At 47.2% G+C, this 19,084-nt stretch overlaps 1 protein-coding gene across 1 annotated transcript in view; it reads right to left on the bottom strand.

Annotated features, from left to right (window-relative positions):
• Positions 1-356: 356 nt before the first annotated feature.
• UBE2QL1 (ubiquitin conjugating enzyme E2 QL1) overlaps positions 357-19,084 on the bottom strand; it is a 37,009-nt gene continuing 18,281 nt past the window's right edge. The window contains exon 2 of the mRNA XM_017863350.1: positions 357-1,733. Coding sequence (XP_017718839.1) covers positions 1,602-1,733 — 132 coding nt within the window. The 3' untranslated portion in view covers positions 357-1,601. The remainder of the gene's footprint in view (positions 1,734-19,084) is intronic.

Here is a 19,084-nt window from a genome sequence, read left to right as displayed (position 1 = left end):
GGATCTCTGAAAACCTTGAACCAATGGGCAGGTTCCCAAGTAGGCAAAACTGCCTGAAGAATTGAATATATTATCCCAGAAGACTTCTCCTCCCTCACAGTGGTAAGATACAATTGGCAACATCTGAACTTGATCCAATCATCCCTTCAGCTCCTTGGCTGTTTCTGGGGACCATTTCAATCTACCGAATTTTTGCAAAGACTATGGGTTCCTAAGACTCATTTCCGGTACCTGACTTAGAATGCTGCTCTGGAATTATATGTTGTAGTATTTGCAATATTTTAAAAATTTAAGAATATCTGACATATTTTAAATAGAAGGATAGCCCACAATGACTGGATCCTTGAGGCAGTGTATCACGTATGCATGATTTTATTTAAAATGTGTCCAATAAGACTTTCCACTTGGAATGAACATTTTTACCTCTTTCCTCATATTATTAGAAACAGTATTTCCTCATTTCATGGAGTTTCTTAGAAAGTTCTAAGTAACTTAACAGAAGAGAAAAATGAAATTGTGGGGAGATTAAATAACAGGAAGTTTACACCACAGCAAGGGTGCTCACCCATCCCAGTTTCGGGGGACACACAAGTGACTATTGGGTGAAAGAGACCCGGTCATGCAAATCATCATATGATCACTTGGTATCCTTTGGCAGTTCTGACATTCCTTGTCACTAGCACAGATAATAAAATGAGTCAGATGACTGCAGTGAATGGGAAATCGTCTTTTGCTTTTGGTGGTGGAGAGAAGACAGGAACACAAAGGCGTGGCCTTAGGACCATTTCCTAACATCGGACGAGACTGTTCGCAGCTGACCACCCGTTGCTCTGAGCCCCAGAGGGCGCATCTGGTGTCCACGCCACCGTCTGCCGGGGGTGGCCGCAGCGTCCTCTGCCTTCCATCTAATGGCACTGGTTTATCTGTGGACAGCAGCACACCACAAATCAGCATCGAGGGCACATTTCCACCAAGTGGGCAGTTGTGGTTTTAAATCACTAGAACCTGGCAATGTTAAATTTGTGTTTTCATGAGCCAAAGGTCATAGCACAAATGAGGTCTAAATGTCATCACAGCGGACCATGGGCCACAGAAAGACACATCTTCAAGTTATGTTGACCTTCCAGGAAGAAAAACAGAGATACAGAGCACAGCAAACACGTGCCGGGGACGCACGGCGGCGATGCACGGCGTCCCTATGAAATATGAACGGCGCCATTTACATGGAAATGGAGCCAGCAGGGGCATTGAGTTTCCTGCAGGCTCGTCGGAGCTGCTGTCATGGAAAGAAGCTCAGGGCAATGTGACCGGGGTGGGCAGAGGGGCAGGCAGGCTGGGAAATGTCACCATCTCAACATGTGTTCTAAAGTGACTTCGAGGTGATCATTCATTTATAATCGAAACATAATCCGAACGGCGTTTGCTCCCTCTTCCTCTCTGTAAACACATCTGTTCATAAATAACTTAAACGTCTCCTTGGCATTCAGGATGCAGTTCTGGCTGGAGTAAAAAAGGGGGGAGGATGCACAGCGTTGAGGAGATGTCAGGGTACTGGTGTGTGTGTGGACAGGCGCTTGAGCGTCTACTGCACGTGGCAGACATCAGCCATCGGACACGGGCGGGGTGACCCAACCATATTTTTCATGTGTCTTCACCAAACTCTTAAAGGTAGCTTCAGCTTCCTTGCGACTGAAAGACTTTTTGGATTTGCCAGCTTTCCTACAGATCCGTCCCTGCGTGAGATGAAAAGAAAAACCAGGTTAGAAGGTCACTGGGAATTCTGTTTCCTACCATCTTTACTAAGAACACATGGAGTCGTGGGGATTTCTGATGTCTGAATCAATGCAGTGCACTGGCCACCAGCAGGGTGGGGGCAAGCCTCACTGCCCAGATGCAGAAAAATTCAGCTCTGGCACCAAATAGATGGGGCAGCCTGGGGCTGGCAGCCTTCCAGGGGAGGGGGGTGCTGTCTTTACAAACCCACACACAGCATTGGCTGAATCCGAACTTGCTCACTCCACGGTGCTGGAGAGCAATCTCTGGCCCAGTTCCTGAGATACGCAGGAGGGACCGGCCCTATCGAAAGGGCATCACTTCACAGCCAAGCACGTTCTCCCTGAGGCAATAGACTGTTCGAACTTCCTTTCCCTCCCTCCAAAGAATGCCTTTAATTACCACTTCAGATTCCATCTGTGATAACAGTGAAGATAAATGTATTTATAGAGAGATGTGTATATTTGTATATTTCTACAAATATTTAAAAACTCTATTTTTTAAAATTCAAGTTCCGGAGCCATTAGTGAATTTATTGGAATTTGTGTCACTTCAGCACCATTTTGTGAGGTGACGGTGGACATTTTCATGGAAGAGACCTGTCCTTGAGGTCCAAGAGGGGGTAGAGGTCAGGGCAGGTGCTTTGTCACACAATCCCAGGAGGGGGTGGGGCTGGTGGAGAGCCACATCCCCTCACAGTGACCAGGCATGTTCTGCTCCCAAGGACACAGCACTTGTCTCTGCAGTGGTCAAAAGGGACTGACCCATATTCAGATGGCACAAGAGGGCTCTGGACTATGAGAAAGAAGAAATCAGGCAACACTGCCCATGTGACAGTGTCTCGGGACGCCCTGGAAAATGTGGCATGTCTGGCACCAGAGGGGAGGAGCAGACGGAAGACAACCAGGAGTTGGGGTGACGCTGGCCTCAGTTGGACCTGTGGCAGCTCTCACTCTTCCGGTCTCAATTACTCTTCATTAAGCATCTTAATGGTGGATCAACTGAGACGTTCCCTTAGCCTCTGAGGCACATTTACTTCCACTGAGCCTCCCCCAGGCTCTCCTGGAAGATCTGCTCCTCTCCTTGGGCATCCCATGTACATGTTTTGCAGATGGGGCAGAAATGCCTGGAAAGACCTGGCTGAGCTTCGTCTACTGGCAGGCGCACGATTACCAACCATCGCCTGCTGTTCAGGAACCTTGGCGAACAGAATTTCTCTCTGAACAGACCCTCTGCACTCCCAATATGGGGCACTGGTGCTACAGCACAACTGTGGGCACATACTGGGATGTGAACAGGGACCAGGCCTCCCCACCAGCAGCTCCAACACACAGCAGCCAGGCACCTTGGACAGCCATAGAGGGCAGAAGCCACATGGGTCTGTGTGGCCACCAGCAAGCACGATCCACCCGATCCTGGCTCTCTAATAACCCACTGACAACTCCAGTGGGAAGGCAGCTGCAATGACCTCCAAATCTACTGGGCAGACGGTGCCCAGTCACCTGAAACGTGGAAGGGAAGAGGCCATTTCACATGCCTGTATTCGGAGCCTACCTAGGCTTCCTTTTCAATAATTGTCTAGCCGGGCGCGGTGGCTCAAGCCTGTAATCCCAGCACTTTGGGAGGCCGAGACGGGCGGATCACGAGGTCAGGAGATCGAGACCATCCTGGCTAACACGGTGAAACCCCGTCTCTACTAAAAAATACAAAAAAAAAATTAGCCGGGCAAGGTGGCGGACGCCTGTAGTCCCAGCTACTTGGGAGGCTGAGGCAGGAGAATGGCGTGAACCCGGGAGGCGGAGCTTGCAGTGAGCTGAGATCACGCCACTGCACTCTAGCCTGGGCGGCAGAGCGAGACTCCGTCTCAAAAAAAAAAAAAATTGTCTATTCAACAGTGGACACACAGGCCGATCCCTAGTTGAGAAGTCAGGAGTCCAGGGTTACCAAACTCTGCCTGCTCTGGATATCCCTCTGGTTTCACTTGTGCATCTGTCACTGGGGGCAGCAGGACTTTTCCTTTTAAAAAAATTTTCTTTCTTTTCTTTCTTTCTTTTTTTTTTTTTGAGACAGGATCTTGCTCTGTCATCCAGGCTGGAGTGCAGTGGCACGATTGTAGCTCACGGCAACCTCAAACTCCTGGGCTCAAACAATCCTCCTGCCTCAGCCTCCTGAGTACCTGGGACTACAGGTGTGAGCCACCGCACTTGTCTAATTTTTTATTTTTTATAGAGATGAGGTCTCATTATATTGCCCAGGCTGGTCTTGGACTCCTGGCCTCAAGTGATCTTCCCACCTCAGCCTCCCAAAGTGCTGGGATTACAGGCATGTGCCACCATGCACACCTTTTCAAAAATGCTGTATAGCTCACATCAGAAGAGTTGCTAAAAGGATGAAGGAAGATCGGAGGAGAAGACGACAGGAAATGGCCATTTATTTACTGCTAGCAACATTCCCATGCCTCACTAGGATTGACTCCTATTTTGAGTTTTATAACTTCAAGCATATTTGCTTATGTGATGTAATTATACTTGAGACCACTCAGAGCTAATATATTCATAATCATCATCATTGTGGGCTGAGATCAAAGTCCAAAGTTATCTCATTAAACATATGAAAACACATCTTTCACATCTTTGAGAGGATGTTAGCATCAATTTCTTCCTTCTTTTTTTTCTCTTGAGACACAGTCTCGCTCTGTCATCCATCCAGGCTGGAGTGCAGTGGTACAATCATAGCTCAGTGCAACCTTGATCTCCTGGGCTCAAGAGATCCTCCTGCATCAGCCTCCCAAGTACTTGGTACTATAGGCATGCACCACCACTTACAGCCAGTTAAATTTTTTTTTATAGAGACAGGGTCTCGCTTTGTTGCCCAGGCTGGTCTCAAACTCCTGGGCTCAAGCAATCCTCCCACCTTCATCTCTCAAAGTGTTAGGATTATAGGCATTAGCCAGTGTGCCCGGCCAGCATCAATTTCTACATTAAGTGACAGCAAATATCAAGGGTTGATTTTTTTGGCTAAAATGATTTTTTTAACCATCTCTATCCTTTTTCTCTATAATACTGAAAATCTATGGTATTATATGAAAATCCTGAGCTAAAGGTAGCTAGACAAATAGAGGCTCACAATCATATTGGAATATTCTGTGGCTTTTGGCATGAATCCACACTGTGCCTACTCTTTGTGAAAGTCTCAATTGTTACAAGAAACAACAAACAAAACCCCAAAGGAACAGACCACTCTTTGTTGCCTTTTCTTCCCTGTTAGAATTATGAACAGAAAGTCCCAGTGCTTAGTCAATTCCACAACCGGGAGACAGAGCCCGTTATGAGTCAGTCAGAGGCTCAGCGCATTTATTGCACTACACTGTTGATAAGGAGCTCTCATCTCATCTCCTGTCTCTTACACCCACGTTTACAATTAACAATTTTTTTTTCATAGGTTCATCTGATTCTGATTGGCTGTTTAAATTTGACACAGTGAAATGCTGGACTTGGAAGCCACTCCCTGCATTCCTCCTTTATTTCCTGGCTCTCCCCAGTGTCACAGAGCTGTTTTTCTGACATGCCCTTGCTGTGCCCACTGCACCAAGAAGAGGGAGACCCCTCCATCCCGTGTTCCCTGCTTGCTGCAGATGTTTGGGCACTCCCATTCATCCTTCCAGGATACAGTCTCTTGAAAAGTGAACTTTTGGGAATCAAGTGCAGACAATGTCACACATTATGATGAACACCCAATAAGATAATGCATTTGAAAACACTGAGGACTTTGAACTTCATACAATTAATAGCGTTTTTCTTATTCTCATAACACTTACCTTTCTCCCTTGTCCAGTTCTATTTAATAATCAAAGAATCTAGTCTGAGATATTTCCTTTGAATAACTCTAATTTCTTCTAAAATATCTCTCCTTGTGCTTAATGTTAAAAGGCGTGGATGGATGTGACTTTTCACTCATCCACTACAACAGCTTTGTGTTATCACTCAGTGTTTACAGCAACACTTTTGATAAGTAACAATTTCTCTCTTTCCTGAGCCACACATGGTAAGTGTATATTTATGAACAACCACAGGATTTTGCCATCACCACCTTAAAAGTCTCACTGTAATATCGAAGCTGAACAGTGTTAATGAGAATACAATTCTCCAGGGCTGCATCTGTCAAACAAAACCAGTAGGTGGTACTTTGATTTGATTCTTTTTTTCCCTTATGGCCTTTTGAGGGCCAATAGCAATGACTCAGCATGAAAACATTTCAACACAGCTAATAAGATGACAAGTGCCCCCAAACTTAAGTCCCCAGTTCAGTCCCCATGTACTTGAATTTCAGCCTGGCACGTCTGCATCTCCCTCAATTGTCTAATGTTTCTCATTCATTCATTTATGCATTCATTCAATGTGTTGGGTGCCGGGTCTAACAAGACGAAGTGATGCCAGGTCCCTGCCTTTAGGGCTTAGAGTCCGTTAAGGGCAGATAACCAGGCATATTGCAGCTGCTGGGACAGAGGGTGTGGAACAGGCAGGGTGTCTCACTCTTGGTGTTGTTGGCATCTTGGGCCAGGTAATTCTTTGCTGTAGGGGCTATACCTGCATGGAAGGAAGTTAGCAGCACCCCTGACCTCTACCAACTAGATGCTAGTAGCACCCCATGAGTAATGACAAGAAATTGTTTCCAGACATTGGTAAATGTCCCCACAGGAGCAAAATCACTCCTGATTGAGAACCACTGGTGTGTAGAACTAAAAGAGCCAGAGGCAGGAAGAGTCCATTTATTCTTTATTCATTCAGCAGTCGATTGCTGCAGGTCTCCCCTCAGTCAGGAACTGTGCTGGTGACCGGGACTGCAGAGCTTTCTAAAAAGAATAATTCTGGTCCTTATGGAACTTATAGCCCAGAGGGTATGATGGATTCTACGTTGGGGGAGAGAGAAGAGGGGTGGTGGTAGTGATCTGTGTGTTCAGAAATATTTCTATTGACAATAACGTAAGCTGAGCCTTGAGACATAGCCGGGCAGGTGTTTACCAGGCTATGGTGGGAGAGGACAAGGGGTCCCAAATTGAAGGTGTGAAATGGCTCACTATACTCATGGAACGATGGACGGATGCTTGGGGAAGGGGGAGGCTTGGGCATGGAGTTTAAGAGTGTGTGTGTCTGTGTGTGTGTGTGCTTGTGTGTGTATTTGGTGGGGAAGGAGTTGCATAATTCAATAGACCTGGCTTCAAATCCCTGCTCCAATACTTCCTGGCTGTGTGACCTTGGGTGAATCACTTAAACTCTCTGAATTTCGATCTTCTCATATGTAAAATAAGCATTATAATAGTATTATGTGACACTGGATTCTATAAGAATTTAATATGTTAAAACATAAAAGATGCTTTGCTCAATGCCAAGCACAGGGTGAACACAATAAATGGAGCTTCTTATTTTTTCAACTATCTCAGAAGGTCTTCTCCTTTGGTAAAGATAGTTTCATTCTGTCCTCTTGAAAGAACACACAACATTTCTGTCTTTTCATGTAGATTTTGTGACTTATTTAGTCACAAAAATGTCCACAGGCAAATAAAGTATATTGCATTTACATGGCTAATTTCTTAGACTTTTGAATTATGTCTGTCTTAACAAGTTGACATTAATACATTAATTCTATACTTCTTACGATTAGAGTTCTTCTCGTTCCTTTTCATTGCAAACTTACTTTCTTGGTATTTTTGTGTTTTGCTTGCCTATGAATTACAGACTTTTGCCCTCTAAAATAGTTAAAATTTCAGACTCCTTACGTCAAGTTTTGAGTTTCCTGAACTCATTTCCTGAGCCAAAATTACAGAGCTGCTACTTGTTTTTAAAGTCTTTGAAGGAGTAATTGTCAGTCTAAAAGCACTCATAATCTTGAACTCCCTGACATGGGTTGTAAACATGTGCAGGACTCATTTTAGGCTTCCCCTAAAACTTCTATCTGGGGGCAAAAATTAAAGCTCACTAGACTCTGGGCTTGAGGAAAACCAATGCTTATAAGCATCTTTCAAAGGAGGTCTGCTTTGGAAAGACACTGGGGATTTCACCTTTCTTTTAAGGTTTAACGTTCAAAGCAAATCCTAGAAAAAATTCAACTTGTAAGTTTCTAAAGGACAAATGAGACTCTACAACAGATTAGACTCTTCTAAGAAACACATTCCCAAATCAGATCAATGACACTTAAGCCACTGACAAGCAGGGGACTTCAGTTGGATCTGGTCCGATGAGACAGGAAACAGAAGGATCTGGAGAAGGTGACTATAGCCCTTATTGTGAGTCTGGGTGTGTGTGCGTGTATGTATGCACATGTGTGCGTATGTGAGCATGTGCACATGAGTAATGCATGTACATACATGTGCATTTGCGTGTATGTGCACGTGTGCTCATTTGTGTGTTTGTGGGTACTTATACACATGTATTATGTCACATGTGAGCATGTGTGTTCATGTGTGCACATGCAGGTGTCTATGGTGGGGACCATATGTGAGCCTCCCTGCTGTGGAACGGCTGCTGACTAGAGTCCACAGTAACCTGAGGGAAGGCTCTCAGCTGAGTGGAGGGAGCCCCAGGCCACATGAGCCGGTTTGATGGACAGTCCCTTTGCACAGGGAAAGCTTCAGCCTGGTGGGCTCCGAATCTGCCAGAACCCCACCCAGCATCAACCAGAGGGGACAAGCAGAGAGGGCTGGGAGAGCAGAGACAGGGAAGGGGAAAATGACAGGGTGGGAACATGCTGTTGGAAACGATGAGGCGCCAATAAGGTCATGTCGAGGTTCTGTCTGAAGTGCAACCCCAGAGACTACTGAGTCCCCACACCACCCACAAATGCCACGGCGACTGCTCCATGCTCAGCCCGACTCTGATGTGGGGCTGCTGCGTAGCTGTTTTCACATCCCATCTCATTAAATGTTGACCCGCGCAACCTTTGCAATGACTAGGAAACTGGGCTTCCATTAACCAACTTGCCAAGAAGAGCTGGGTTCAAATCAAGGACTCCTGAGACTGAAGGCAGAGGCACCACAGAAGAGTATGCATGTGGCCTGAGGGGCCACAACGGGCGAGACCAAAGACAGGTAGCCTCAGGGCCAGGGCCTGTGGAGTGCCCCAGAATCATCAGGGAAAGGGCTAGAGGCAGCCACATGGGCTGGCGACTCCCTCCAGGAAACCAGGACTTGGAGTATGCAGACCAGCCCTCCCTGCTCACCACCCCTCTGACGCCAACATGGGGCGCGCTCAGGCTTCTGTGATCCCCATTGGGTTTCACTCAAAGTTTGTGCCCAATATGGCTTGGGGTTCCTCTCATCGTTCAGACACCAGCAGCAGACTCATTCATACACACCCCCATGACTAGTTGTGATTTAGTTCCTAGATCTGGTAGCTAAAAAATTTGTTGGGTGGTTTCTGGAAAGTGTCAATTCAAAATAGTCACCTCAGAAGCCACAAACGTGATTTTTCGGTTACACTTTGAGAACGCACTGTTTGCCTCAGAGACCTGTTGACTCATGCCCAAGCCAAACACATACAGGCGACCAGAGAAGTGGCTTCACAAAGTAGATGACTAGAACATCCCGCCAGATCTGAGGCCATAGAGGACAGTGCATTGGGTGGTGGGGCACGAGGGGCCACATGGCTACATGGACCAGCCACACAGGGACCAGCCACAAGGGGACCAGTAATTGGTGCGGCTCTAGGTGGAAAAGACCACTCTCCTCCATGGCCTTGCTCCCACCTTGATAGAGATAAGTAGTTTCTACAGAAAAAAATGCACTGTGAAACCCATTCCCATTATAGTAAAATTTCTCTCTCTAGCGAGAATGTTTCCAGGTCTGGGACTGGGGATGGAAGGGCTGTGCATGTCCAGGAGAGGCGAGCAGAGTCCCAGCGGGTGATGCGGTGTTCTCAGGAAGAAGGCTGGCTGCACCCTGCTGACATGCAGGGAACACAATCCTTCACTCCAAACGCACCTTCCGAGCATCCCATCTGTGGGCTTCTCATTCTTTTTTTTTTTTTTTTTAGACAGAGTCTCACTCTGTCACCCAGGCTGGAGTGCAGTGGCGTGATCTCAGCTCACCGCAACCTCTGCCTCCCAGGTTCAAGTGATTCTCCTGCCTCAGCCTCCCAAGTAGCTGGGATTACAGGCCTGCACTACCATGCCCAGCTAATTGTTTTTGTAGTTTTAGTAGAGACGGGGTTTCACCATGTTGGCCAGATGGGTCTTGAACTCCTGACCTTGAGTGATCCACCCACTGTGGCCTCCTAAAGTGCTGGGATTACAGGCATGAGCCACCGCGCCTGGCCAGGGCTCTCATTTTTAAAGGCGAGTTTGAGCCCATCAAGATGTGGAAGAGAGTGTACAGAACACGGTAAGCATGTCTTTTCTTCTTTGGGTGCTGACAAGAGCACCGGTCTGATCAGAGGGCATTGGACTCGCAGCAGGGAGGCCCTGCTGGCGTGCTGGGTGGTGCACAACCATGGATGTGCACTTTTCCCACCTGGAGCTGGGAGACAAGATGAAAACATCTGGAATCTCAGCAGGAGCAGGTGTCCTCTAGATGAGAGTGCCTCTGCTTGGGCCTTGCTGACGCTGGAGCTGGATCATTCCCAGCTTGGGGGCTCCTGTGGACTAAGGGTGTTCAGCAGCCTCCCTGGGTCATTCCTGGCCATGTGCACTGAGGCTGTTCAGGCTGGCCTCCATTCTCTGGATGCCATTAGTACCCCTTTTCCGAGTGGTGGCAACCAAAAACGTATCTGCCTATTGCCAAGCCCTCCCTACGGGGCTGAAGAGCCCTGTGGAGAAGCCGTGCTCTAGAGTGGACTGTGGGGTGCAGGAGGGGGCACCGAATGGGGCTGGGGGCCCAGACGGGTGGAGGAGACTTCCAGGGGAAGGTGGTTCAGGAGCTGAACGCAAAAGACAAGTGGCAGTGATCCAACCAGAAAGCAGGAGAGGGGGCAGCAGGAGCAGACGCCGTGTGAGGGTGGTCAGTGAGCATGCTGAGGCTTCCGGGAGTCGGGGCTTGCTGTGGGGTGGAGGTGGAGGTGGGGAAGGCAGGGATGGCAGGTGCCCTAGTTTCCTGGGCCTGCTGGAACAGAGCACCCCAACTGGGGGCTTGAAACAACAGAAATGTGCTTTCACAGTTCAGGTGGCCAGAAGTCTGACATGGAGATGTGGGCCTGGGGAAGGGTCTGCTCCAGGACTCTGTTCCAGCACTCGGGGGCTGCCAGCACCCTTGTGTGCCTCAGCTTGCAGGCACAGCACTCTAATCTCTGCCTCCGTTGCCATACGGCGTTCTTTGTGAATCTGTCTCTGTATCCAAATCTCCCTCTTCCTACAAGGATACCAGTCATTGGATTAGGGACCACCTTAACCCAGCAAGACCTTGTCTCAACTCAATCACTTCTGCAAAGGCCCTATTTTCAAATAAGGTCACACTTACAGCCACAGGGGGTAGGACTTCAACTATTTTGGGGAGGACACAACTCTGCCCATGGCAGGCATAAAGCTGACAGAGCAGCCTTTCACCTGTGCCTCAGCACTTGGGCCCATTCTGCAGGTGGGAGCATATTGGGCCAGGTTTTCCTTGTGGGTGAGTCATCTGGGAGGTGGTGAGGCAGTCAGTTTTGGGGTGTTGTCCAGTTAGGTTATTGTCATGGTCCAGAGAAGGTGGCAAGGGCCTGGCAGAGGCCACTCAGTGAGTCTGACTAAGGCCACATGGGCAGGGCTGGGGGAAGGATCAGTGGGAGGCCTGGCCACTCCAGGCTTCTGACCCAGGAGGAACAGGTTTCCAGGACAAGATACTGAGCTCTGTTCGGGTTGGCTGGCTTTGAGGTGTGCACAGAAATCCAGGCAGGAGGCTGCTGGGTATAATGGTGGGAGCTCACACCAGGGAACCTAAATGATGAGGTTCCACAGGGAGAGGTGTGTGGGGAGGGGAGCGTGCCTCCTCTCTGCTCTCTAGTTATAGGCCCATGAGCAGGTCACCCTCCCTGCACCTAGTCACTGCACCTGTGTCACTACCTGCCCACACCTCCTGCATAGGGATAATGAGCACTTGGCATGCAAGGCAAGATGGGATGGAGGTGGTGAGCCACTATGCCAAGTGACCCAGGGCCAGACCTGCAGAGAGACGCTGTCTTAGGAGCAGGCTGTGGGGTCCTGGGAGGATGGGTGTGTTGCTGTACTCCTTGTTGTTAACCTCCTAAGCACGGGTGCTCCATGCTGGATGGAAGATTCACATGCAGGCACAGACTGTGGTGTGCCAGCCCTCAGGCTCTACGACTACACGCCACGTGCACAGGCAACATCATTTTAGCCCTATAGGCTTAAAGCTTCTGCCAGCATTCAAATTCTGATCTCAGCTTCCCAATAAGTATTTTTTAGAAGGTAAACTTTTTCAGAAAACTGGACTTTCAAAGTAAAGTCTCAACTTTACTGAAAAGACCATATGGAATATGTCATGTCTGCAGCCGATAATTTTTTGAAGGCCTGTTGTGGAAGGCACTAAATCAGAAGTCAAAGGGAGCTAAGAAGTAAGTCATCAGAACTGCCCTTTTCCTAGTAATGGAAAAGTTAATCCCAGGTATATTTTGTGATATTTTAAATGGCATAAGAACAATTTTACAGATTAATTTTCCTGGCTTTGTTATTGTGATATTTACATTGGCTTGTGGTAAGATTCAAAGGTAACAAAAAATCAAGCTTCTTCAATCTCCATATTTGAAGCAGCAAAAATAACTTTCATGCTGGCTTTGTTTGCCTGGCTCTCATGGTACTGAGTTTTTCTGCGTCACTGGGATGTGACTTTCTGTTGACCTCATTATTTGTAGATGCTAGAATTGCCTACATAGAAAATCCTAAAGGCTCAGCTATTTTTGAGGAACTGGATTTGGTAGACAGCGTTAATGCTCTACAAATAGCCATGTGGGTCCTTACATTTCTGCCTCCCTTGCAATCAGATGGGGGCCATGTGGCCAGTTCTGGCCAGTGGGTGGTGCACAGAAGGAGGTGTGTGTGTTTCAGGTGGAGACAGTCGGGCGCTGATGCCCTCACCCTGCTCTCACCCACTGCTGCTGTGAATTTGGAGGTCGTGTGCTCCAGGTAGAGAGCAGACACTGGCCCGTATTAGACTCTGTGCCAGAACATAGTTTTCCTGTGTTAAACTGCTGAGATTTCAGGCTATGCTCTTGTGTGGAAATCAGAGTTCACTGCTTAGAGTAAAATTCTTGACAAATAATTGAAAAATTACAAGGTCCATAAAAAGCTAAGATGATTTTGAAAAGAAGAGCAGAGGGGTCGTACTCTGTTGGCTGTTGGACTAGGAGGCTGCATTCCTAAAGGCAGAAGGCAGTGTAGTATTTGTACAGGAGTAGGAAAATTGGGGAAACAAGCAGAAGAGAGAATCGTATTTACATGGGACTGTCATGGGATAACAATGGCAGCAGAAAGCCACGTGAAAAGACCAGGTGGCTCAGACAATGGGGTCAAGGAAAGTGTTTACTGCAGAGAAAGGAAGCTGGGTGTCTGCCTGGCAGCTCACATGGAGAAGGGCTCTAGATGGATGAAATCCAAAATGCGAAAGGAAAAGCTCTAAAGCCAGTGGGAGGAGGCTCAGGAGGATGCCTCGTGATGGGACGGTGAGGAAATGGTCTTCCCAAACAGCCTCGATCATAATGTAACTTCTTCAAAATTAGGGAGGAGTTTTTTTTTTCCCCAATAAAAGACGAGAAAGAGAAGAAGATACAGAAAATTTGGGAAGACAATATTTGTGATATCTAACACTTGCACAAAAAATTAATACCTGGAAAAAAGAAAAATTTCCTGAAAATTGAGAAGAAAAAAACTAGATAGCCAGGACACAATGTAGGGAAGGGAAAGAAGATCAACAGATGTCTAAAGAAGAGACCTGGATGGCTGACCAGTGTGCAGTGTGATGTTCAGATCCCAGTCATCAGGGAAGTGCAAGGAAAGCAGCAGTCAGATGCCTCTAGGGTCCTGTCAAGGGGCAAAACTGAGAGAGGAGGACGATGCCAGGTATCTGCAGGGAAGTGTGTCAATCGTCCACTTCTAGAATGTCAAAGGCATTCTGGAAGTTTCCAGCAATACCTCGAGACAATCCACATACCGAGGCTCATGCACTTGTGAGCTCACAGCTGGGCATCAAGCCCAGAAGATCTGCTTGCAGGTGAGTAGCCGTGTTCCTGTGACCACAGGGAGGTGGGAGACTGCTGGCATCCCCAGGGGAGTGGATGAGCAAAATGTGATCAATTCACATCTTGGAAAAATATGCAGGTGTGAAAAGCAATGAGCCAGACATACCAACAGTGACACAGCCGGCCCACCAGCCCAAGTTCTGGGTGGAATAACTAAGATTTGGAGCAAGGCACAGAGGACAGCACTGGCTGGGCCAGTGAAACACACATATGTATGGAATGACATGACACACCTGACAGGATGAAGTGTATTTAATAATATCCGCTAGAAACAGAATGGGCTCCCATGGGTCTTGCATGGATGGACTGGTGGGCTATCATTAACCGCTCCCTACACCTGACACACAAAATGAAAGTCACAATAAAAATGTGGTTTACATGAACGTGCATGCCAGAATTTATTATGTATGTGTAAAAATGTGATAGCTTCTATACACATCAATAACTGATTTGAACATACAATGAAAACAAGATCTTACCGACGGAATCAGCAAATACTATGCTCCTGTATCGGGCAGCCCCTAAGCTGTCCCAAAAGGATCTCTGATTCCTGGTGTTTACTCCCTGTTTGACCGCCTCCTGCTGAGTGTGAGGGACCTGAGCTTCCTTCTATTGCACAGAGGATGGTGGAGTGATGGAAAGTCACTTCTGAGAGTAAGCCACAAAAGACTGCAGCTTTGGTCCTGGGTGCCCTCTCTCTCTCTCCCTAGCTCCCTATGAGGGAGGCCAGCTGCCATACTGTGAGTGGCGCCATGGAGAGGCCCGCAGGCAAGGAACTGAGGCCTTCAGCCAACACCACCCAGGAAGTGCATCCTGCTGCAGCACATAAGTGCTCATGGGAGCCAATCCTCCCCAGTCAGATCTCCAGATGAGACAGCAGCCCTGGCCTTCAGTTCCCCTGCAGCTCTATGACAGACCCAGAGCCAGAGGCACCCAGGCAGGCAGCACTCAGATTCCTCAACTCCAGAAACTAGGAGAGAAGAGATGTTGGTTTCTTCAAGACACTGAGTTTTAGGATAATGGGCTATGCTGCAAGAGATAACAAATGCTGAGGCCTGGGAATCAACTAGACAAAAAAATTCCTAAAGATAATAAGATAAATAACAATCAAATGAAAAATGGACCAAGGGCAAAATGAGAAAGTCAAGTGGCCAAAACCCATCCCCTAAATCCCCCCACAAAAAAATACAAAAACCCAACTGTATGAAAAATGCTACACCTGAATAAGATACAAAATATGTAAGCAAAAAAAGATGAAATATGCTTTGCCAGTGACATTAGGAAGTAGTGAAATCATCAGGGTTGGAGAGGCCTGGGAGATTTCCAGCCTCCTGCTGCTGACAGGACTATAACCTGGGGTAACCTTTCTGAAGGGCAATTTGGCAGCACTGTTTCCAATCAATACGGAGGGTGTTCCCGCCCTTTGATCCAGTACCCCACTTCTGGGAGTTTCTCTATGGTAATTAGGGTACAGAGAGCAAACATGACATACAGGACAGTCCCCATGGGTTGTTTAGGGAGGGAAGAACTAGAGGCCTCCTGTCACCCGATAGGGCTGGCTCAGTCGTCCACAGCACCCTGCACCATGGGGGGGCTCAGCAGCCTTTTGAAGATTTAGTTGACCAGGAAGATGTCCAGGGACCTTATGAGAAAAGATGTGCACACTTCAGACTATCCTGAAGAGCATGGGCCCACTGCTGAAAAAATCATGTATGCCTGTGGAAGTGTGTGCGTGTGCACATGTGTGTGTGTGCATGTGTGTGTGTTCAGGGGTGCAGAAAAACAGCCAGGATTTCTAACAGGTGGAATCATGAAACTTTTCATTCTCTACCTTAACGTGTACTATTTTCTATAATCAGAAAAAAATTCTTAAGAGTTTTAGAGGTTCGACAACATAACATATGCCATTAGAATTCTGTGCACTACCACACAATCCATGCTTCTCCCGGCCTCTTCGTGAAATACCAAAGCGCTGTAAGATGATAATAGTCACAGTAAGAGCAATCATAGCATTATATAATTGGCGAGTTGCAGGCCTGGACACACGTGGATCAGCTGGAGGTGCACAAAGGCACAAGCTCTCTGGGGAGCCCCAGGCTTCCAGGGGACCATCCTTCATTTAGAGGTCAAAGTCATCACACCATGTTCTGTTCTCTAAATAAACATGATCCTTCAGAGGAGCTCTGTGTTCAGTGCTGGTCCACACAACAGAGCAGCCGCTGGGCTGTGAACACCGCGGCTCCAGAATCACTGTCGTCTTGGTCTACAGTCGCCATAGACCACTGCAGGGTCCTGCCCGGCACTATCACAGAATGTCCTCTGCATTGACTCTCATCGCAGAGGGGCGCCTGATTCCAATGGAGTAACATTTGTTAAACTGAACCAAATTAGAGAGATCTCCTTCTCTAATAAATTGTTATCATCATGAGGGCAGATCAAAGTTGGCAGCAACAGAGAAAAGCTATTTATATTGTTCTCCATTTAATTGGCTTTTTTGGGTTAAGTGCACTTAGAGGAAGAAAAAAATCCCTACAGATCATTTAAATTATGACATTGTGAAAGTCAGGGGTGTCATCCTGAAACTGAAATGTAAACATATAAGTGTATACTGTTTGAATAAAAAAATTTATATAAGTAGTTTAAACATACATTTTCATTTTACAAAGAGTCTTAGTGTGTATATACATATATATATATAATCTAGGATATATACATACATAATTATATGAACACTATAGCTTCACACCATAGCTTACATATATAAGCCTTAGATTATATAAATATATACATATAAAATATGGATTAAAATATTTAGATATAAATGTATAAAATATAGATTATGTTTATATACATATATATAAAGAACCCAGCCATATAATATTTTGATGGATGGATTCTGACATCTCTGAAGTTTATGGAAAATCCCTCAACTCGTGAAGCATCTGGAATGGATTGGCCTGGGTCCCTGAGCATGGAAATGATGCTTAGTGTTACCTGCCCAGCTGTCCATCTGGACACATGAAGATAACGATGGTATGGAGAAGACGCAGCCAGAGCTCAGGCAGATTCGCCGCCCTCCATCAATGCTGGTGGAGGAAACCAAGTCGGCCCTGCTCTTGCAGACGTTAAGATTCCAAGAAGGCAAAAGACAGGAGGCTGGGCAAACAAGAAGAACGTGAAGAGATGCAGAGGCGGTGGGCTGGCTGCACGCACAAGTCTGTCAGCCTCTGTAGGAATCACGACGAAAGCCATCCTACCATCTTCTCAAGTCTTGTGGCAGACTGGTGGTGATAACTGAGGATATTTTAATGAATTTGTCTATTTCTGAGTCAAATAAGAATGCATGTGAAGTGCGAATGATGGAACATAACTGTTCTCTCTGATGTGCCTTGTGACTGGTCTGGTGTATCCCTCAAACTCTTGGTAGGTGCTTGTTTCACACAGTTGGATCACTAAAATTAACAACTAATGATCATTTCCATAAGTAACTATAAGTCAAACGAGTAAAATTCTTCTAAGAAGTAGAATTGAAGGCTTTCAGAAAGCATCTTCCATCTAAATTTGGTAAAACGTTTAAAATGATGAAAATGGTGATGAAGAAAAAGCATCAACTTGGTACATAAGCATTAAAACCAATGGAATGAAAAGATTCCCCAAGATCATTTCAGCCTCAGCGCCTCACTGGAGAGCCACCTTCAAGTCTCACTGATACTCCAGGCAGTTGTTTGAAACAAGGATCCACCAGTCAGCCCCTGTCCGTTGTCCCGCCTGAGTGTCTACACTGCCTGCCTGACTCCTCCCCTCCACACTCTCACTTTGCCAGGCACCCTCTTTCTCCTCCCTCAGGCCAGTGCACACAGCAGGAGTACCCCTTCACCCACCCCGCACCCCTGCTCCAGCTCCAGGGAGGATGACCAGCTTCCCTGAGCAGTTAGCAGTGGTGAGGTGATGTTCTGAACCAGAACGAGGGAACAGGGCAGGGGGCTCGCTCAGCCAGAACAGGGCATTTTCAAGACGGCAGTGGCTGGAAAGGAAGGAGAGAAAGGAACACTGTTAACCTTGGACACATGCAGAGGAGCAGCACGAGAACAGGGATGGGGAAGATTTATAGAGACAGTGACAAGGTAAAGTGAGACAAAAAATAGTGTTATCCAGGGATCACAGGGAAGTGGGAAAAGTGCCAAAGAAGATGGATCGAGTCCCTGTTCATTGATCTGGATGAGAGCAAGGAGAGAGGCCCAGCAGACAAGGCAGGAAGAATCCTGAAGGTGGAGGGAAAAGTCAGGCATAAGAGATAAAGGCGATACAGTGATCTGAAAAAGGAAGAAAGAAAAAATTCTGGGACAGCTAAGAAAAACAGATAAACCTGCAAAACCTAAAGTTTGTGAGGAGGGATGTGCTGATGCTGCAGGAACAAAAGGGGGCTGGGAAGGAACACAGTCTGGGGGGCACGGGGGCCTGCAGGCAGCGCAGGTGAGAGGTTGGGGCGGTGGGGCCCGCAGGGCAGAGAACCCAGGCAAAGACAAACAGGAGGACATCTGAGAGGCAAAAGCTGCAGGAAAGAAGACAAATGACACAAACTTATACGTGCTTGGGAAGCAAGGCTCTCCTGTGGGCTGAACTGTGTCCTCTCAAGTTCCTCTGCTGAAGTCCCAACCCTCAGCACCTCAGAACCAGACTGTATTTGGAAATGGAGTCTTTATAGAGATAATTACCTTAAAATGAGGTCATCAGGGTGGGGCCTAATCCAACAGGACTGTCGTCCCTCTAGGAAGAGGAAATTCAGACACAGGTAGAGTAGACAGATCCTGTGAGGACACGGGGAGAAGATGACATCGACAAGCCAAGCAGAGGCCTCGGGATCCAGCCCTGCCACACCTCGATCTCAGACTCGCCATCTCCAGACTGAGAGAATGCATTTCTGTCATTTAAACCCCCAGCCTGTGCGGACTTTGTTTTAGCAGCTCTCAAATAATAATAGAGGCTAATGCAGGCTCCAAGAATAAAAGTCACAACTGAATGGAAGGAGGAAAGGGGAGGAGAGGGAGGGAGACAGGGAGAGAGAGCAGGGGGCGGGGCGGGGGGGGGGGGAA

Source organism: Rhinopithecus bieti, unplaced genomic scaffold (assembly GCF_001698545.2).
Source record: "Rhinopithecus bieti isolate Rb0 unplaced genomic scaffold, ASM169854v2 scaffold_68553, whole genome shotgun sequence".
Classification (NCBI taxonomy): Eukaryota; Metazoa; Chordata; class Mammalia; order Primates; family Cercopithecidae; genus Rhinopithecus; species Rhinopithecus bieti.
Note: the sequence above shows the minus strand (reverse complement) of the source record. Positions and strands in the feature narration are given on the sequence as shown.